At 38.5% G+C, this 23,770-nt stretch overlaps 1 protein-coding gene across 3 annotated transcripts in view; it reads right to left on the reverse strand.

The window, feature by feature from the left end:
* The window catches only part of LOC144443622 (multiple C2 and transmembrane domain-containing protein 1-like), a 127,743-nt gene that overhangs the window by 13,090 nt on the left and 90,883 nt on the right, over positions 1–23,770 (reverse strand). For all 3 annotated transcript variants that reach the window (XM_078133166.1, XM_078133165.1, XM_078133167.1), the window contains exons 15-17: positions 12,945–13,064; positions 9,636–9,761; positions 2,454–2,513 (exon numbers count right to left, since the gene is read on the reverse strand). In XM_078133166.1, coding sequence (XP_077989292.1) covers positions 2,454–2,513; positions 9,636–9,761; positions 12,945–13,064 — 306 coding nt within the window. The remainder of the gene's footprint in view (positions 1–2,453; positions 2,514–9,635; positions 9,762–12,944; positions 13,065–23,770) is intronic.

Genomic DNA, 23,770 nt, shown 5'->3' on the forward strand with positions numbered 1-23,770 from the left:
GAAACGAGTAGCAGATAAAATAAATCCAGTTGCTGCAAGACGCTCATGATCAAGACCCAGATCAACTGTCTTGGAAGCAGCATTATTGTTATGCAAATTAGTCACAGGGAATGCAAATGAAACGAGAAAACGTTAGTTCTTATCTTGTTTCTGATATTTTCAATGGTACAAGTGAACTCAATATATATACAAGCGATAGCGAGTGCATACATTGAGTTCACTGGTCAAAACTAAGTGGTATCCATCCCCAGGGGTGGTTTATTGTTTAAATAATTGCCCAGGTAAGACTAATTGCTAGTTAGTAAAGTAACTGTCAATGTTTGAATGAATATTCCTCAGCAAATAATAATAAATTGGCAAACTTTCAGCAAATTATGGTATATGGTACATGTACAGCTGAATATAGATAGAAAACCGAATAGAAAATACTTTCAAGTATACAAATGCAATAACCTAGCAAAAATAGCATGCTTTTCATCTCAGTGTTACAGACTGAATTATAACGATATTTGTTGTAGGCTAAAATATGAACAATCAAACAATGCAATGGTATTCAGAACAATAACAATAGCGAGAGTATGACAATGCCATTTAGTTTGAGGACCGCAACTGAATCTCATTATACATGCAGGCATATACTAAAAAGCTGGGCTGGGCTAGTATTGGGCTGGGCTCTTGAAAAATGAAATTGAAATAGTCAATACCAGATTTAAACTGAATGCCTTCCGTAAGGGCAAAGTTCTGAGATTGTCATTCCTACAGACAATTGTTGGAATACAACACAACATATGCAATAAGTTATTTTTTCTCATTGATTGCTATTTGCCCATTGCTGTAAGCGATCCTCTGGCCAACCACAACATATAATGTGAAGCTTTATAGAACATTGTAGCATAGCACTCACTGTAGAAAGAGTTTTAAAAGCCAAAAAAAGAGAATTGTTTCTGGTCAGCGCACATCACTTAAATACCCCCCTTGAGCCAGTCGTTTCATTAGAAAATGGTGATACAGACACACAGACTTTTCACCTCTAATATATAACCTTCACAGAAGGTAAAATGGAACCTATACTACTGCAAGGATTGTTTTCTTTTTGTCCTCTATTCCTTGAAGCACTGATGCAAAAACTCAAGTAACATAAGGGAATGACCACTATTTATCTGGGGGAGGGGGTATTTTTATTGCGCTTCCTAAGACAAGGGAGTAACCATTTTGATGGCAAAAGGCTTATTTTCTTACTGTCTACTATTCCTAAATGCACAGATGTATACGCGTGGATATCTAAGGGAATAGTCAATTTTTATGGGGAGGGTTCTGAATGCTGACATTACACTATGGCAAGTATTGTTTTCTTTAACTTGAGGTCCCATAAAGGGAGTGTCCAATTTTAGGGGGTACGATTTCAGAGTGCTGACAACCTTTCTTGCTATTATTACTGGATGTACTCAATGTATGATTTACAATATATAAAGGAGTGATCAGTTTAGAGTTTAGAATGCTAATATTGCATAACGGCAAGGATTGTTTTCTTTCTGTCTACTATTTCTCGATACTGGTGGCATACCTTGTGGTCACATAAGGGGGTGTCAATGTTCATAGGGAGGTTCAGAGTCCTGATAATAACACTTCATGGATTGTTTCTTTTTATTTGCTATAAATCCAGGCACTGATGGAATTTGGCTTACATAAGGGATTGTCCACATTTTATGAATATGAAAACAATCCTTGCCATAACGTAATCTAGCTTTCTAACTCCCCCCCCCCCCCCCATAAAAATAGCACCAATGGTGTTGTAGCGCAACTGTACAGTTCTTGAAAATGTCTACCCACATGCTGATCCCAGATTCTCTCAGTCCTCGGAGCTTTGCATTATTATTAAATTCAAAGCTAATTTAAAACAAGTTGTGTTGTGTGTACCAATATCATCTACATAACTGTACTCCAATATCCTTGGTGCTGTGCATCAATTACAGAGATAACCATTCACTGACATGTGACTACGATGCTCCATGTTTTCACGAAGCCCGAGCTTCCAGACGGACGGACGCATACATGCACACACACACACACTCACGCACGCACGCATGTAACCCCCCCCCCCCCCCAACCCCCCGGATTTCATCCGGTGGGGACTTAAAATCTAGTGTATTAGTCTGTATATATTTAATATAAAATCTAATCTGGTCTATAGTTGCATACATGTATACTAGATGTACAGTCTAATCAAGTCTGTTGGTCTATAACTGTACATACTAGACATAAAATCCAACCTAGTCTATTACTCTATAATATACTAGACATACAGTCTAATAAAGTCCACTGGTCTATAATTGTATATACTGGATATAAACTCTAATTTAGTCTTGTTCTATCAAGCATATACTGGATATACAACCTAATCTAGTCTATTGTTCTATAAATGTATATAATGGTCATCAAAGTGACTAACTCACCTTGGACTTCTTATCAACTTCAACTTCTTCATCATCCTCATCTTCACTGTCTTCATACATCTGAAATGTAGTTGTTCGGAATCATTATTGGAGACTAAAGGAATGATTACAGAATGATGGATAAGGTAGAAACCATGGACAGACTGATGGATAAGGTAGAAACCATGGACAGACTGATGGATAAGGTAGAAACCATGGACAGACTGATGGATAAGGTAGAAACCATGGACAGACTGATGGACAAGGTAGAAACCATGGACAGAATGATGGATAAGGTAGAAACCATGGACAGAATGATGGATAAGGTAGAAACCATGGACAGAATGATGGATAAGGTAGAAACCATGGACAGACTGATGGATAAGGTAGAAATTGTTGACAGAATGATGGATAAGGTAGAAACCATGGACAGAATGATGGATAAGGTAGAAACCATGGACAGAATGATGGATAAGGTAGAAACCATGGACAGAATGATGGATAAGGTAGAAACCATGGACAGACTGATGGATAAGGTAGAAATTGTTGACAGAATGATGGATAAGGTAGAAACCATGGACAGAATGATGGATAAGGTAGAAACTGTTGACAGAATGATGGATAAGGTAGAAACCATGGACAGAATGATGGATAAGGTAGAAACCATGGACAGAATGATGGATAAGGTAGAAACCATGGACAGAATGATGGATAAGGTAGAAACCATGGACAGAATGATGGATAAGGTAGAAACTGTTGACAGAATGATGGATAAGGTAGAAACCATGGACAGAATGATGGATAAGGTAGAAACCATGGACAGAATGATGGATAAGGTAAAAACCATGGACAGACTGATGGATAAGGTAGAAACCATGGACAGACTGATGGATAAGGTAGAAACCATGGACAGAATAATGGATAAGGTAGAAACTGTTGACAGACTGATGGATAAGGTAGAAACCATGGACAGAATGATGGATAAGGTAGAAACTGTTGACAGACTGATGGATAAGGTAGAAACCATGGACAGAATGATGGATAAGGTAGAAACCATGGACAAACTGATGGACAAGGTAGAAACCATGGACAGAATAATGGATAAGGTAGAAACTGTTGACAGACTGATGGATAAGGTAGAAACCATGGACAGACTGATGGACAAGGTAGAAACCATGGACAGAATAATGGATAAGGTAGAAACTGTTGACAGACTGATGGATAAGGTAGAAACCATGGACAGACTGATGGACAAGGTAGAAACCATGGACAGAATAATGGATAAGGTAGAAACTGTTGACATACTGATGGATAAGGTAGAAACCATGGACAGAATGATGGATAAGGTAGAAACTGTTGACAGACTGATGGATAAGGTAGAAACTGTTGACAGACTGATGGATAAGGTAGAAACCATGGACAGACTGATGGATAAGGTAGAAACCATGGACAGAATGATGGATAAGGTAGAAACTGTTGACAGAATGATGGATAAGGTAGAAACCATGGATAGAACGATGGATAAGGTAGAAACTGTTGACAGACTGATGGATAAGGTAGAAACCATGGACAGAACGATGGATAAGGTAGAAACTGTTGACAGACTGATGAATAAGGTAGAAACTGTTGACAGACTGATGGATAAGGTAGAAACCATGGACAGAATGATGGATAAGGTAGAAACCATGGACAGAATGATGGATAAGGTAGAAACTGTTGACAGACTGACGGATAAGGTAGAAACCATGGACAGAATGATGGATAAGGTAGAAACTGTTGACAGAATGATGGATAAGGTAGAAACCATGGACAGAATGATGGATAAGGTAGAAACCATGGACAGAATGATGGATAAGGTAGAAACCATGGACAGAATGATGGATAAGGTAGAAACCATGGACAGAATGATGGATAAGGTAGAAACTGTTGACAGAATGATGGATAAGGTAGAAACCATGGACAGAATGATGGATAAGGTAGAAACTGTTGACAGACTGATGGATAAGGTAGAAACTGTTGACAGACTGATGGATAAGGTAGAAACCATGGACAGACTGATGGATAAGGTAGAAACCATGGACAGAATGATGGATAAGGTAGAAACTGTTGACAGAATGATGGATAAGGTAGAAACCATGGATAGAACGATGGATAAGGTAGAAACTGTTGACAGACTGATGGATAAGGTAGAAACCATGGACAGAACGATGGATAAGGTAGAAACTGTTGACAGACTGATGAATAAGGTAGAAACTGTTGACAGACTGATGGATAAGGTAGAAACCATGGACAGAATGATGGATAAGGTAGAAACCATGGACAGAATGATGGATAAGGTAGAAACTGTTGACAGACTGACGGATAAGGTAGAAACCATGGACAGAATGATGGATAAGGTAGAAACTGTTGACAGAATGATGGATAAGGTAGAAACCATGGACAGAATGATGGATAAGGTAGAAACCATGGACAGAATGATGGATAAGGTAGAAACCATGGACAGAATGATGGATAAGGTAGAAACCATGGACAGAATGATGGATAAGGTAGAAACTGTTGACAGAATGATGGATAAGGTAGAAACCATGGACAGAATGATGGATAAGGTAGAAACCATGGACAGAATGATGGATAAGGTAAAAACCATGGACAGACTGATGGATAAGGTAGAAACCATGGACAGACTGATGGATAAGGTAGAAACCATGGACAGAATAATGGATAAGGTAGAAACTGTTGACAGACTGATGGATAAGGTAGAAACCATGGACAGAATGATGGATAAGGTAGAAACTGTTGACAGACTGATGGATAAGGTAGAAACCATGGACAGAATGATGGATAAGGTAGAAACCATGGACAAACTGATGGACAAGGTAGAAACCATGGACAGAATAATGGATAAGGTAGAAACTGTTGACAGACTGATGGATAAGGTAGAAACCATGGACAGACTGATGGACAAGGTAGAAACCATGGACAGAATAATGGATAAGGTAGAAACTGTTGACAGACTGATGGATAAGGTAGAAACCATGGACAGACTGATGGACAAGGTAGAAACCATGGACAGAATAATGGATAAGGTAGAAACTGTTGACAGACTGATGGATAAGGTAGAAACCATGGACAGAATGATGGATAAGGTAGAAACTGTTGACAGACTGATGGATAAGGTAGAAACTGTTGACAGACTGATGGATAAGGTAGAAACCATGGACAGACTGATGGATAAGGTAGAAACCATGGACAGAATGATGGATAAGGTAGAAACTGTTGACAGAATGATGGATAAGGTAGAAACCATGGATAGAACGATGGATAAGGTAGAAACTGTTGACAGACTGATGGATAAGGTAGAAACCATGGACAGAACGATGGATAAGGTAGAAACTGTTGACAGACTGATGAATAAGGTAGAAACTGTTGACAGACTGATGGATAAGGTAGAAACCATGGACAGAATGATGGATAAGGTAGAAACCATGGACAGAATGATGGATAAGGTAGAAACTGTTGACAGACTGACGGATAAGGTAGAAACCATGGACAGACTGATGGATAAGGTAGAAATCATGGACAGACTGACGGATAAGGTAGAAACTGTTGACAGACTGATGGATAAGGTAGAAACCATGGACTGACTGATGGATAAGGTAGAAACCATGGACAGAATGATGGATAAGGTAGAAACTGTTGACAGAATGATGGATAAGGTAGAAACCATGGACAGAATGATGGATAAGGTAGAAACCATGGACAGAATGATGGATAAGGTAAAAACCATGGACAGACTGATGGATAAGGTAGAAACCATGGACAGACTGATGGATAAGGTAGAAACCATGGACAGAATAATGGATAAGGTAGAAACTGTTGACAGACTGATGGATAAGGTAGAAACCATGGACAGAATGATGGATAAGGTAGAAACCATGGACAAACTGATGGACAAGGTAGAAACCATGGACAGAATAATGGATAAGGTAGAAACTGTTGACAGACTGATGGATAAGGTAGAAACCATGGACAGAATGATGGATAAGGTAGAAACCATGGACAAACTGATGGACAAGGTAGAAACCATGGACAGAATAATGGATAAGGTAGAAACTGTTGACAGACTGATGGATAAGGTAGAAACCATGGACAGACTGATGGACAAGGTAGAAACCATGGACAGAATAATGGATAAGGTAGAAACTGTTGACAGACTGATGGATAAGGTAGAAACCATGGACAGACTGATGGACAAGGTAGAAACCATGGACAGAATAATGGATAAGGTAGAAACTGTTGACAGACTGATGGATAAGGTAGAAACCATGGACAGAATGATGGATAAGGTAGAAACTGTTGACAGACTGATGGATAAGGTAGAAACTGTTGACAGACTGATGGATAAGGTAGAAACCATGGACAGACTGATGGATAAGGTAGAAACCATGGACAGAATGATGGATAAGGTAGAAACTGTTGACAGAATGATGGATAAGGTAGAAACCATGGATAGAACGATGGATAAGGTAGAAACTGTTGACAGACTGATGGATAAGGTAGAAACCATGGACAGAACGATGGATAAGGTAGAAACTGTTGACAGACTGATGGATAAGGTAGAAACCATGGACAGAATGATGGATAAGGTAGAAACCATGGACAGAATGATGGATAAGGTAGAAACTGTTGACAGACTGACGGATAAGGTAGAAACCATGGACAGACTGATGGATAAGGTAGAAATCATGGACAGACTGACGGATAAGGTAGAAACTGTTGACAGACTGATGGATAAGGTAGAAACCATGGACTGACTGATGGATAAGGTAGAAACCATGGACAGAATGATGGATAAGGTAGAAACCATGGACAGAATGATGGATAAGGTAGAAACTGTTGACAGAATGATGGATAAGGTAGAAACTGTTGACAGAATGATGGATAAAGTAGAAACTGTTGACAGACTGATGGATAAGGTAGAAACCATGGACAGAATGATGGATAAGGTAGAAACCATGGACAGAATGATGGATAAGGTAGAAACCATGGACAGACTGATGGATAAGGTAGAAACCATGGACAGAATGAAGGATAAGGTAGAAACCATGGACAGAATGAAGGATAAGGTAGAAACTGTTGACAGACTGATGGATAAAGGTAGAAACTGTTGACAGACTGATGGATAAAGGTAGAAACCATGGACAGACTGATGAATAAGGTAGAAACTGTTGACAGAATGATGGATAAGGTAGAAACTGTTGACAGACTGACGGATAAGGTAGAAACCATGGACAGACTGATGTATAAGGTAGAAACCATGGACAGACTGATGGATAGGGTAGAAACTGTTGACAGAATGATGGCTAAGGTAGAAACCATGGATAGACTGATGGATAAGGTAGAAACCATGGACAGAATGACGGATAAGGTAGAAACCATGGACAGAATGATGGATAAGGTAGAAACCATGGACAGACTGATGGATAAGGTAGAAACCATGGACAGAATGAAGGATAAGGTAGAAACCATGGACAGACTGATGGATAAAGGTAGAAACTGTTGACAGACTGATGGATAAAGGTAGAAACCATGGACAGACTGATGAATAAGGTAGAAACTGTTGACAGAATGATGGATAAGGTAGAAACCATGGACAGAATGACGGATAAGGTAGAAACCATGGACAGAATGATGGATAAGGTAGAAACCATGGACAGACTGATGAATAAGGTAGAAACCATGGACAGAATGATGGATAAGGTAGAAACCATGGACAGAATGAAGGATAAGGTAGAAACTGTTGACAGACTGATGGATAAAGGTAGAAACCATGGACAGACTGATGGATAAGGTAGAAACTGTTGACAGAATGATGAATAAGGTAGAAACTGTTGACAGACTGATGAATAAGGTAGAAACATGAACAGAATGATGGATAAGGTAGAAACCATGGACAGAATGATGGATAAGGTAGAAACCATGGACAGAACGATGGATAAGGTAGAAACTGTTGACAGACTGATGGATAAGGTAGAAACCATGGACTGACTGATGGATAAGGTAGAAACCATGGACAGAATGATGGATAAGGTAGAAACTGTTGACAGAATGATGGATAAGGTAGAAACTGTTGACAGAATGATGGATAAAGTAGAAACTGTTGACATACTGATGAATAAGGTAGAAACTGTTGACAGACTGATGAATAAGGTAGAAACCATGGACAGAATGATGGATAAGGTAGAAACCATGGACAGAATGATGGATAAGGTAGAAACCATGTACAGAACGATGGATAAGGTAGAAACTGTTGACAGACTGATGGATAAGGTAGAAACCATGGACTGACTGATGGATAAGGTAGAAACCATGGACAGAATGATGGATAAGGTAGAAACTGTTGACAGAATGATGGATAAGGTAGAAACTGTTGACAGAATGATGGATAAGGTAGAAACTGTTGACAGAATGATGGATAAAGTAGAAACTGTTGACAGACTGATGGATAAGGTAGAAACCATGGATAGACTGATGGATAAGGTAGAAACTGTTGACAGACTGATGGATAAGGTAGAAACCATGGACAGACTGATAGATAAGGTAGAAACCTTCCATAGACTGATGGATAAGGTAGAAACTGTCGACATACACTACTGACATAACCATAGGTAACTAAACATCTTACCCAGAATTCCCTACCTCCTAGCTTGCAGGTTGATGACTAATTTGAATAATTGTACATCGATCATGCAGACATGGCGAAAGTGACTTTTCATGACTTACTGGACATCAACTATAGCAATTAGGATAAAATCAGCCTTGTTTTTGTTCTCATAAAATAACAAACATTGGTCAGTACCATTGTTACTTGTAGTAACTGCAAATACAGTAGTAGTCTGTACTAATCAACATGTTGCTTGTTACAATTGACGTTTAATGTCATAGGGTGCATGCGAGGCCATTTGGCCAGCAAAGAAGAACTAGAGCAAACAGCAGTATTTCAGTTGACCAAGTTCATATTTTGTGTGGTACATTGAGAGCTAGGTGAAGGGTAGCTGTAATTGTCATAATAATATTACTTATCTGTTGCCACAACAAATTTCTGTAGTGGTTACAATCACATGAAAGTGTCTCTGATTGATAAGACCTACATCATGTGACTTGTCTCCTACACAAGAATAAGTGAGTTGAACTTTGACCTACATCAGTATCACTTGATTTCATCAGTCCTCCGATCACACTATAGACTATGTAGTTCTTTGCAAACAACACCAATAAACCAATAGGTGCCATGTACAGTTGAAACATCAGAACACCAACTATAAAGCCCTGTAAGTCAGAATGAAAAGAAATCTGAAATAACAATTTAAGTCTTCTAACATATCACCTGACAACAGTAATCTTGGTATGTCAAACTAAGGTCTATTTATTCGGACTGTCTCACAAGTTCCATATGCATTTCTATCTATCTATGTATCTATCTATTTTTTTGGTCATACTTCGATTGAAAATACTGTAACCCACATGCTGATCTATGGTGCTAGTTATAGGTGTTCATTTGCTGAATGATTATGCAGTTGCCTATCCAACCCTGTTGTTATCTTTGCAATATACACAATCAATTGGCTGTTGCTATGGCCGTGGTCATGTTGCTAGACATATTTGCTTATATTTTTGGATTGTTTGTTTATCTATGAATCCCTGATGTTATCTTTGCAATATACATGATCATTTGGCTGTTACCATGGGTGTGGTTTTGTTACTAGGCATATTTGCATACACTTTTTGAATGTTTGTTCACTTGTCTAAGGATCCCTGTTATCTTTGTGAAATTCACCACCACTTGGCTGTTGCTATGGGCGTGGTCATAGTTGTTAGGGGTATTTGCATATATTTTTTGAATGTTTACTCACTTGCCTACCAGGTTATTTTGTTTTTTGACCAAAATATACTGCCATTTGGTTGTTGCTAAGGGCGTGGTCATAGTTGCAGATAACACTTCTAGAAACATCTTACAAAGTTTGCCTCATTGACAAAGTACTTTTTAAGATATAAATTTTTGACCAATATTCACATTTTACACCTAATTTGCATATCACTGATGAGATTATCATATGCTTAATATATCTTCATCGATACACCCCAAGGGGCATTCCCATCAAATTTCAGTCCAATAGTTTTGGAATAAAAGATTTTTGACCAAAAAGACACATTTTAGCCCTAATTTGCATACCACTGATGGAATCATCATGCCATGCCATTAACAATTCTTTATCTCAATACCCCTAAGAATATTCCCACCAAATTTCAGACTGATCTGCCCAGTAGTTTTTGACTTTAAGTTTTTTGACCAAAAGTCACATTTTTTGACCCAAATCACATCCCGGTGGTATGATCATTTTGATTTGAACAATTAATTTCCCAACTAGATTTGAACAATTAATTTCCCAACTAGACATCCAAGGAAATATACCCACCAAATATGGCAATAATTTGGGCGGTTTTTTACTTTAAGTTTTACACACACACACACACACACACACACACACACACACACACACACACACACACACACACACACACACACACACACACACACACACACACACACACACACACACACACACACACACACACTTCGCCATGCCTATATAACTACAGAACCTTATCAGTTGTGCTAATAACGCTATCAACAGGTCAGCGATGTGCTCCACGGGCACTCACCACAGTCAGTGCACTCCATGTTGGGAAAAAAATCGATATTCTTTTAACTAAACTTTACAACATTTTTTTATGACTACTAAACTTCGCTCTGCTCAGGTTCAAGTTTTTCAAATGCACACCAATCTGTAAATAGAGACCTGTAGTTGTCAATCAAATATTGCTGCCTAAATGCATCGCGAAATACTGGACAATTGAGAGCTTTGCTGGACCGCCAGTGACAATTTAGTAATAAATTAAATAATATTCAAGTTTTTATACTTTCATTCATATACAGAGCAATTACCAAGCTCCAAATTGTTACGACTTGAAGCTTAATGGGAAATGTTGCACAATTAGTTATGGGTATAAAACTTTAACTTTTTCACCTCAAAAACAACAACCATAAGTGATATTCCTCTAAAGTCCTCCCAACATTTTTCATTACTATATAATATTAAACCCTTTAACTTGCTAATTCAATAATATTATATAATAACAATAATTTTAATGATAATAAAGTTATATATGTTGAACATCAGCTGCCATAGTAACCAAAATCATTTGACATAAAACATGAAAAAAAATAAAATTTTGCAAAAAAATGCCCACTCTTTTGGCAGGTATAGTTGGTGCTATCCAATGCAACACAAATTGTGTAAAATAGGATAGCTGTTTCCATGGAAACATACATGAGGCTTAAAAATATTGTTTTGGTAAAATATTTTCTGCTGACAAAATAATGTTATGAATTTAATAATAAGCAGGTTTATTTGCATATTGACCACCCAATGTGGAGTAGTTGGTTATACTGAGTTCAAAAAAGTAACCATTCTATGAAAATCAGTTGCCATGGTAACAAATTGACATAACTTCCTAAATTCTACTAAGTTCGATGCACTTACAAATAATACACAATAATGAAACAGTAACACTACAAGATGCCATTTCATTATATTCCTGCATGTGTAGTTTTTTAGAAAATATTTACTTAGCACATAAACTTGAAGATGAGACATTGAGTTATAAACACTGTTGTTACAGTCCGTTCAATTTGAAAGGTGTTGAATGTGGAGAGCTCCTTGTCTTGGGTTCATGATCATTCACATGAAAGTAAATCCAGGTATTACATTTTCTGCAGAATACAAGAATCCCTGTACCAGTACATGGTTTTAGGACAGAAGGTTTCAAACAAACAACATTCTGAATTTCTCTTCAGTTGGGACTTCATTCGGTAACGTGTAAGTTCAAGGAAAGCTCAAATTCAAATAAGTGCAGACGAGTTGATCATTTCCCCGATGGGATAACTGATTTAGAGCTGAAAACTGGTCAAAACAATTGTTTTTTGAGGAATGCAAACTGACTTTTAACAATTTTAAACATAATTTTGAAAATAATAGCAAAATCTACCAGTCCTGTTGGGCAGGCCTTTCCAAAATCTTCCAGTCCAGTCTGAAGACTTAGCCGCCTTGGGTCGCTGGGCCAGCATTAATCAATGTGATGGGTTTAATCCTATGCGCTGAAATGACTGCAATGGATTGTATGCTCCCCAGGGAGGTGAGGAAGATTAAAGGGCCATTGTGTCATTCTGATCTGAGCCAGGGTTAATAATTGTAAAGCACTTTGAGCATGGCATGGGAAAGGACTATACAAGAAAGCAACATTTTTATTATTATTATAATAATAATATTATTATTATTATTAATTTCAAGCCCTTCTTAGTGAAAAATATTTTTAAAACATAAAATACATATGGTACTCTTTATCTTTGCAAATATTTTGTACTTGTATCACTTGTCTTAACAAACTTACAGCAAAGGCACAAGCACTTCTAGCTTTGTTTTCCCAGTCAAAACAACTCTTCATCATTGCGCCTGCTTCCACTGCACCCATGGCTAGCTTCTTTACCCTGTTGATATTCCGCATCAAAATCTGTCAACAAAGTAAACAATACAAGTGTAAACTGTAAACCAAGTTTGCAATTTTTATTCTTCTTCTCCAACCAATTGTTTCAAATACATTCATCTATGACCGACAACTACTTCTAAATGTTAGGACCAGAATACTTGAATTGAATCCACACCCTAGTCTGAACGCCAGTCAGTTTATCTTGTATTTGCCAGACAACAATAATTTTCAATGTTTTAAAAATTGAGGGACAATGACTTTCACCAAACGAAAACATGGGAAAAGAGCAGGTAAATTGGTCAAACTTTGCCAGCACTATATTATTCATCTTGCTAATCTAGTCTATGAATAATAAATTAGATGAAATTTTGGCCACATTAGAAACCAATGAGACTTAAGGGACTATTGTATTTTATGCTTTCCCGAAACTTGTCTGCATCCTAACCTTCCTGACAATAACTCTTCAACCAGATGAATTTCCACTCTTCTCAATGAACTGCTCAGAATGGACCACTCAGAATGAACCTCTCACAATAGACCACTTAGAATGAATCGCTCAGAATGGACCATCCAGAATGAACCACTCAGAATGAACCACTCAGAATGAACCGCTCAGAATAAACCGCTCAGAATGGACTTTTCAGAATGGACCTCTCAGAATGGACCACTTAGAATGAACCGCTCAGAATGAACCACTCACAATGAACCACTCACAATGAACCACTCAGAATGGACCACTCAGAATAAACCACTCAGAATGAACTACTCAGAATGAACCACTCAGAATGAATCACTCACAATGAACCACTCAGAGTGGACCACTTAGAATGAACTGCTCAGAATGGACCATTCATAATGAACTGCTCAGAATGGACCACACAGAATAGACCACTCACAATGAACCGATCAAAATGGACCACTCATAATGAACTGCTCAGAATGGACCACTCAGAATGGACTGCTCAGAATGCACCACTCACAATGAACAACTCACAATGAACCACTCAGAATGGACCACTTAGAATGAACTGCTCAGAATGGACCACTCATAATGAACTGCTCAGAATGGACCACTCAGAATAGACTGCTCAGAATGGACCACTCAGAATGAACAACTCAGAATGAACCACTCAGAATAAACTGCTCAGAAAGGACTTTTCAGAATGGACCTCTCAGAATGGACCACTTAGAATGAACTGCTCAAAAGGACCACTCATAATGAACTGCTCAGAATGGACCACTCAGAATGAACCACTCAGAATGAACTGCTCAGAACGGACTTTTCAGAATAGACCACTCAGAATGGACCACTTAGAATAAACCCCTCGGAATGGACCAATCAGAATGGACCAATCGGAATGGACCACTCACAATGAACCACTCATAATAAACAACTCAGAATGGACCACTCACAATGCACCACTTAGAATGAACCACTCAGAATGAACTATTCAGAATGAACCGCTCAGAATGGACTATTCAGAATAAACCACTCAGAATGAACCAATCAGAATAAACCACTCAGAATGAACCACTCACAATGAACCACTCACAATGAACCACTCAGAATGAACTGCTCAGAATAAACCACTCAGGATGAACCACTCAGATTGAACTATTCAGAATAAACCACTCTGAATGAACTACTCAGAATTAACCACTCAGAATGAAGCACTCAGTATGAACTATTCAGAATGAACCACTCAGAATGAACAGCTCAGAATGAACAGCTCAGAATGAACCACTCAGAATAAACCACTCAGTATGAACTATTCAGAATGAACCACTCAGAATGGACCACTCAGAATGGACCACTCAGAATAAACCACTCAGAATGAACTATTCAGAACGAACCACTCTGAATGAATCACTCAGAATGGACCACTCAGAATAAACCACTCAGAATGAACTATTCAGAATGAACCAATCAGAATGAACCACTCAGAATGGACCACTCAGAATAAACCACTCAGAATGAACTACTCAGAATGAACCACTCACAATGAAGCACTCAGAATGAACCACTCAGAATGGACCACTTCGAATGAACTGCTCAGAATGGACCATTCATAATAAACTGCTCAGAATGGACCACTAGGAATAGACCACTCACAATGAACCACTCAGAATGGACCACTCATAATGAACTGCTCAGAATGGACCACTCAGAATGGACTGCTCAGAATGGACCACTCAAAATGAACCACTCACAATAAACCACTCAGAATGGACCGCTTAGAATGACCTGCTCAGAATGGACCACTCATAATGACCTGCTCAGAATGGACCACTCAGAATAGACTGCTCAGAATGGACCACTCAGAATGAACAACTCAGAATGAACCACTTAGAATAAACTGTTCAGAAAGGACTTTTCAGAATGGACTACTCAGAATGGACCACATAGAATGAACTGCTCAGTAGGACCACTCATAATGAACTGCTCAGAATGGACCACTCAGAATGAACCACTCAGAATGAACTGCTCAGAACGGACTTTTCAGAATGGACCACTCAGAATGGACCACTTAGAACGAACCATTTCGAATGGACCAATCAGAATGGACCAATCAGAATGGACCACTCAGAATGAACCACTCAGAATAAACCACTCAGAATGGACCACTCACAATGCACCACTTAGAATGAACCACTCAGAATGAACTATTCAGAATGAACCACTCAGAATGGACTATTCAGAATAAACCACTCAGAATGAACCAATCAGAATAAACCACTCACAATGAACCACTCAGAATAAACCACTCAGGATGAACCACTCAGATTGAACTATTCAGAATAAACCACTCTGAATGAACTACTCAGAATTAACCACTCAGAATGAAGCACTCAGTATGAACTATTCAGAATGAACCAATCAGAATGAACCACTCAGAATGAACCGCTCAGAATGAACCACTCAGAATAAACCACTCAGTATGAACTATTCAGAATGAACCACTCAGAATGAACCACTCAGAATGGACCACTCAGAATAAACCACTCAGAATGAACTACTCAGAACGAACCACTCAGAATGAATCACTCAGAAGGGACCACTCAGAATAAACCACTCAGAATGAGCTATTCAGAATGAACCACTCAGAATAAACCACTCAGAATGAACCACTCAGAATGAACCACTCAGAATGAACCACTCAGAATGAACCACTCAGAATGAACCACTCAGAATGAACCAATCAGAATGAACCAATCAGAATGAACCACTCAGAATGGACCACTCAAAATAAACCACTCAGAATGAACTACTCACAATGAACCACTCACAATGAACCATTCAGAATGAACCACTCAGAATGGACCACTTTGAATGAACTGCTCAGAATGGACCATTCATAATAAACTGCTCAGAATGGACCACTAGGAATAGACCACTCACAATGAACTGCTCAGAATGGACCACTCAAAATGAACCACTCACAATGAACCACTCAGAATGGACCGCTTAGAATGACCTGCTCAGAATGGACCACTCATAATGAACTACTCAGAATGGACCACTCAGAATAGACTGCTCAGAATGGACTTTTCAGAATGGACTACTCAGAATGGACCACATAGAATGAACTGCTCAGAAGGACCACTCATAATGAACTGCTCAGAATGGACCACTCAGAATGAACCACTCAGAATGAACTGCTCAGAACGGACTTTTCAGAATGGACCACTCAGAATGGACCACTTAGAACGAACCAATCAGAATGGACCAATCAGAATGGACCACTCAGAATGAACCACTCAGAATAAACCACTCACAATGGACCACTCACAATGCACCACTTAGAATGAATCACTCAGAATGAACTATTCAGAATGAACCAATCAGAATAATCCACTCACAATGAACCACTCAGAATGAACTGCTCAGAATAAACCACTCAGAATGAACCACTCAGAATGAACCACTCAGAATAAACCACACAGAATGGACTTTTCAGAATGACCACTCAGAATAAACCACTCAGAATGAACCACTCAGAATAAACCACTCAGAATGAACCACTCAGAATGAACCAATCAGAATAAACCACTCACAATGAACCACTCAGATTGAACTATTCAGAATAAACCACTCTGAATGAACTACTCAGAATTAACCACTCAGAATGAAGCACTCAGTATGAACTATTCAGAATGAACCAATCTGAGTGAACCACTCAGAATAAACCGCTCAGAATGAACCACTCAGAATAAACCACTCAGTATGAACTATTCAGAATGAACCACTCAGAATGAACCACTCAGAATGGACCACTCAGAATAAACCACTCAGAATGAACTACTCAGAACGAACCACTCAGAACGAATCACTCAGAATGGACCACTCAGAATAAACCACTCAGAATGAACTATTCAGAATGAACCACTCAGAATGAACCACTCAGAATGGACCACTCAGAATAAACCACTCAGAATGAACTACTCAGAATGAACCACTCAAAATGAAGCACTCAGAATGAACCACTCAGAATGGACCACTCATAATGAACTGCTCAGAATGGACCACTCAGAATGGACTGCTCAGAATGGACCACTCAAAATGAACCACTCACAAGGAACCACTCAGAATGGACCGCTTAGAATGACCTGCTCAGAATGGACCATTCATAATGAACTGCTCAGAATGGACCACTCAGAATAGACTGCTCAGAATGGACCACTCAGAATGAACAACTCAGAATAAACTGTTCAGAAAGGACTTTTCAGAATGGACTACTCAGAATGGACCACATAGAATGAACTGCTCAGAAGGACCACTCATAATGAACTGCTCAAAATGGACCACTCAGAATGGACCACTCAGAATGGACCACTTAGAACGAACCATTTGGAATGGACCAATCAGAATGGACCAATCAGAATGGACCACTCAGAATGAACCACTCAGAATAAACCACTCAGAATGGACCACTCACAATGCACCACTTAGAATGAATCACTCAGAATGAACTATTCAGAATAAACCAATCAGAATAAACCACTCACAATGAACCACTCAGAATGAACTGCTCAGAATAAACCACTCAGAATGAACCACTCAGAATGAACCACTCAGAATGAACCACTCAGAATATCCCCTCAGAATGAACCACTCAGAATAAACCGCACAGAATGGACTTTTCAGAATGACCACTCAGAATAAACCACTCAGAATAAACCACTCAGAATGAGCCACTCAGAATAAACCACTCAGAATGAACCACTCAGAATGAACCAATCAGAATAAACCACTCACAATGAACCACTCAGATTGAACTATTCAGAATAAACCACTCACAATGAACCACTCAGATTGAACCAATCAGAATAAACCACTCTGAATGAACTACTCAGAATTAACCACTCAGAATGAAGCACTCAGAATGAACTATTCAGAATGAACCAATCAGAATGAACCACTCAGAATGAACCGCTCAGAATGAACCACTCAGAATGGACCGCTCAGAATGAACTATTCAGAATGAACCACTCAGAATGAACCACTCAGAATGGACCACTCAGAATAAACCACTCAGAATGAACTATTCAGAACGAACCACTCAGAATGGACCACTCAGAATAAACCACTCAGAATAAACCACTCAGTATGAACTATTCAGAATGAACCACTCAGAATGGACCACTCAGAATAAACCACTCAGAATGAACCACTCAGAATGAATTACACAGAATGAACCACTTAGAATGAACCACTCAGAATGGACCACTCAGAATGAACTATTCAGAATAGACTACTCAGAATGGACCACTCAGAATGGACCACTTAGAATGAACCACTCAGAATAAACCACTCAGAATGGCCCACTTAGAATGGACAACTTAGAATGAACCACTCAAAATGGACCACTCAGATTGAACCACTCAGAATGAACAACTCAGAATGAACCACTCAGAATGGACTGCTCAGAATGAACCACTCTGAATGGACCAGTCAGAACGGACAACTCAGAATGAACCACTCGGAATGGACCACTCAGAATAAACCACTCAGACTGAACCACTCAGAATAAACTATTCAGAATGGACCACTCAGAATGGACCACTCAGAATGAACTATTCAGAATAAACCACTCCGAATAGACTTTTCAGAATAAACCACTTAGAATAAACCACTCAGAATGAACCACTCAGAATAAACCGCACAGAATGGACTTTTCAGAATGACCACTCAGAATAAACCACTCAGAATAAACCACTCAGAATGAACCACTCAGAATAAACCACTCAGAATGAACCACTTAGAATGGACCACTCAGAATAAACCGCTCAGAATGGACTTTTCAGAATGGACCTCTCAGAATGAACTACTCAGAATGAACCACTCAGAAAGGACCACTGAGAATGAACCACTAAGAATAAACCACTCAGAATGGACCTCTCAGAATGGACCACTCAGAATGGACCACTCAGAATGAACCACTCAGAATGAACCACTCAGAATAAACCACTCAGAATGGACCGCTCAGAATGAACCACGCAGTATGAACTATTCAGAATGAACCGCTCAGAATGGACCTCTCAGAATGGACTATTCAGAATGAACTGCTCAGAATGGACTATTCAGAATGGACTGCTCAGAATGGACTATTCAGAATGAACCACTCAGAATGAACCGCTCAGAATGGACTATTCAGAATGAACCACTGGTTCCTTTATTTTTATGGCAAAATAAACAAAATAATGAAAAAATACTGCCAACGGTGTTGTAGCACAACAGTACAGTTTTTAAAAATGTTTATCCATATGCTAGTCCATGCTAACAACAGGTGTTCATTTGCTGAATGACTATCCAGTTGCCTATCCAACCATGTTGCTATCTTTACGATACATGCTATCATTTGGCTGTTGCTATGGGCGTGGTCATGTTGTTAGATATATTTGCATACATTTTTGTATATTTTTGTTCACTTGTGCATGAATTCCTGATATCATCTTTGCAATATGCGTGATCATTTGGCTGTTGCTATGGGCGTGGTCTTGTTGCTAGGCATATTTAAATACATTTTTTGAATGTATATTCATTTGTCTTTCTATTACTGTTATCTTTGCAATATACATGATTATTTGGCTGTTACTATTGGCGTGGTCTTGTTGCTAGACAAATTTACATACATTTTTTGAATGTTTACTCATTTGTCTATTAATCCCTGTTGTTATCTTTGTGAAATACATGACCGTTTGGCTGTTTCTATGGGTGTGGTCATGGTTGCTAGGGTATTTGCATACATTTTTTGAATGTTTACTCACCTGCCTATTATTTGACCAAAATATACTGCTATTTGGTTGTTACTAAGGGCGTGGTCATGGTTGCCAGGGCCATTTTTGTCAAAATGTTTTGAAGAAAATCTGCAGAATAAGACTTTCAGAAACATCTCACCAAGTTTCAGACTCATTGACCAAGTATTTTTTGAGATATAAGTTTTTGACCAAAAATGAACATTGTTACACCTAATTTCACTCATGCTTATTATTTCTTCGTCCATACATCCCTAGATGCATTCCCATTAAATTTCAGCCCAATCTGCTCAGTAGTTTTGGAATTATAGATTTTTAACCAAAAAGACACATTTTTAGCCCTAATTTGCATATTACTGATGGAATCATCATATCATGAACAATCTTACTTTCCACCCCCTTAAGAATGTTCCAACCAAATTTCACACCAATCTGCCCAGTAGTTTCTGAGTTAAAATTTTTTGACCAAAAATCACATTTTTTGACCCAAATCACACACCTGTGATGTGATCATTTTGATTTGAACAATTTCCCAACTAGACACCCAAGGTAATGGACCCACCAAATATCATGGCAATCGGTTCAGCGGTTTTTGACTTTAAGTTGTTTACACACACACAGACAGACACACACACACACACACACACAAACACAGACAGACAGACAGACAGACGCCGGGCGATCCCTATAGCACTACTGAACCTCCAGTTCAGTTGTGCTAATGACATTTAATGTTGGTCTTTCAGTCGACTTAAAGATATTTTCTTTGTTGTAATTTGAAATGAGTACTGTGACCTATCAATTCTGAATATTAAAGCCCTCAAACTATAGTGATGAAGTTTAATCACAATTGACAACTGCCAACATTAAACCATGGACAAACACGCAAAGCAAACAGATGAATTGGATTAATAACATTTGGCTCAGCATGATAGAACAGAAGAGACTTATATTAAAAACCATGGTTTGATAAGGCAGTTTTATGGCCTCTTTATGTGTACATGAAATGCAAGGGTAACTGGAAATTTGTTGTGAAGGTGAACTTGACAAGTCCATAGAAGACATAGATTCCGCCTCCCTCTTTAATGTGACTGAATAGAGACATGATTTAAAGAAAATTGGTGGCAGTAAATAAATACTAAAAAGTGTCTATGATAATGAAGGGCCTGGGGACTGCTAAATTTCAGTAACTGAACCTGAAGATTGAGGTCTAGGTCAAAGGTCAAAAAATACTGCCAATGGTGTTGTAGCACAACTGTACAGTTTTTAAAAATGTCTATCCATATGCTAGTCCATGCTAACAATAGGTGTTCATTTGCTGAATCCAGTTGCCTATCCAACCATGTTGCTATCTTTGCGATATATGTGATCATTTGGCTGTGGCTATGGGTGAGGTCATGTTGCTAGATATATTTGCATACATTTTGAATGTTTCTGTTCACTTGTGTATGAATTCCTGATATTATCTTTGCAATATACATGATCATTTGGCTGTTGCTATGGGCATGGTCTTGTTGCTAGGCAAATTTACATACATTTTTTTTGAATGTTTATTCAATTGTCTATTAATCCCCATTGTTATCTTTGCAATATATGTGATTATTTGGCTGTTGCTATGGGTGTGGTCTTGTTGCTAGGCACATTTGCATACATTTTTGAATGTTTATTCATTTGTCTTTCAATATCTTTTGTTACCTTCGCAATATATGTGATCATTTGGCTGTTGCTATGGACGTGGTCTTGTTGCTAGGAAAATTTACATACACTTTTTGAATGTTTATTCAATTGTTAATTAATCCCCATTGTTATCTTTGCAATATATGTGATCATTTGGCTGTTGCTATGGGCGTGATCATGTTGCTAGACATATTTGCACACATTTTTTGAATGTTCATTCACTTGTGTCAGAAGTTATTTTTATATTATATTTTATATATAATATTTTATATTATTTGCACCCATATTTGTATGCATCACTGGGGATGCGTCATAAACAGGGGACAAATGGGGCTTTCTGTTAGCAAACGTACGGTTATTGTTGCCTTAAAGTTGTAGAACAAGACATTTACTCACAGTTCTGAAATGTAACTGTTGTCTAAATCGCTTACTGCAGTGCAGTAGTGAGACCTGTGATAATTTGAATATGACCCATCATATACAAACATATCAACAGTTTCATGTGCCCCATGGCCATTTCCTGATGTGGAGAGAATGTCTGGGGTAGTTTAGAAACTATGTGCTATTATCATTATTGGTTACTTATTAACAAACACATGAGATGATGTTAGAATGGGTTTGCATTGATATCATGGCCTTTACATCATGGCCATTTCTCCCGATAACAAACTACCGCTGTTTGTTGCAAGGCTTGTAATCGTATATCTAGCTTGGTATCTCAAGAAAGAAATACACTCTCACTTATTTATCAAGTGTAATATACCGAAATGTATGTGGTCAAAATATGGAAAATAGACCAAGCCTAGCCTACGAAGAAGATTTCACTTAACAATGTATCAAAATTGGTGACCTATACATTGACCTCTATATAATTAGTATACACTGAGGGCATGCCACTCAACAAAATCTTGAAAATTTTCCCGTAGTGATTAAAGGAGCGTGAAATAGTCTACATACGGTGAGTGGACAAACCGACCTGTAAACTTGTGGTGGTGGGACAGAAGGAAGTTCAACACACACATGCCGATGGTTGTGTTAGTGCGACAAAAACTGTATGTGACAAAGTTGATGAAATTGGAAGCAGAATTAGAAACTTATAGGATTTACAGCAGATGGTACATCTGTTGGTTGAAATAGGAATACACTTTACCTAGTGACGAAGTAGGGCAATAATACTGTATCACTTCACTGTATTAAAATTGTTAAACTGTTACGGTGTTTAGAATAGGAGGTGTGCATTTGAACAACATTTTTGACAACTAACTTTCACGGGGCCTTGAAAAATCAGAGACAGACAGACAGACAGACAGACAGACAGACACTTTGCCATACCTATAGCACTACTGAACCTTATCAGTTCAGTTGTGCTAATCAAATGTTGTGGTTCCGGTTACCCACCCCACCTAATTTTTCACTGCTGACTCTCAACTTGTTTTGCATATTCAAGAAAAAAACTAAACAAAATCGTGAAAATTGTGAAATCTCACAAGAAATAATGATATTTAATGCATTTGTTCCATATGTCACATTTGTGTCAGGTTTGAAAGAAATCAGATATTGCATGTCTGAGAAACGACATATTGCAGACAGACGCATGCACGGACACATGCACGGATGGACACACAGAGCCTAATGTGTAATAGCAGCCCCTTCAGGAGGCTAACTATTATGTAAGATGGCCATAAAACTATTCTTAATTATCAAATGATGGTATGTACTACAAGTCTCTCTACCTTCAACATGCTGTGTCAAGTGTTATTAATCCAATTCAGTAATTTACATTCCCTGTTTGTAAC

This window comes from Glandiceps talaboti, chromosome 12 (genome assembly GCF_964340395.1).
Source record: "Glandiceps talaboti chromosome 12, keGlaTala1.1, whole genome shotgun sequence".
Classification (NCBI taxonomy): Eukaryota; Metazoa; Hemichordata; class Enteropneusta; family Spengelidae; genus Glandiceps; species Glandiceps talaboti.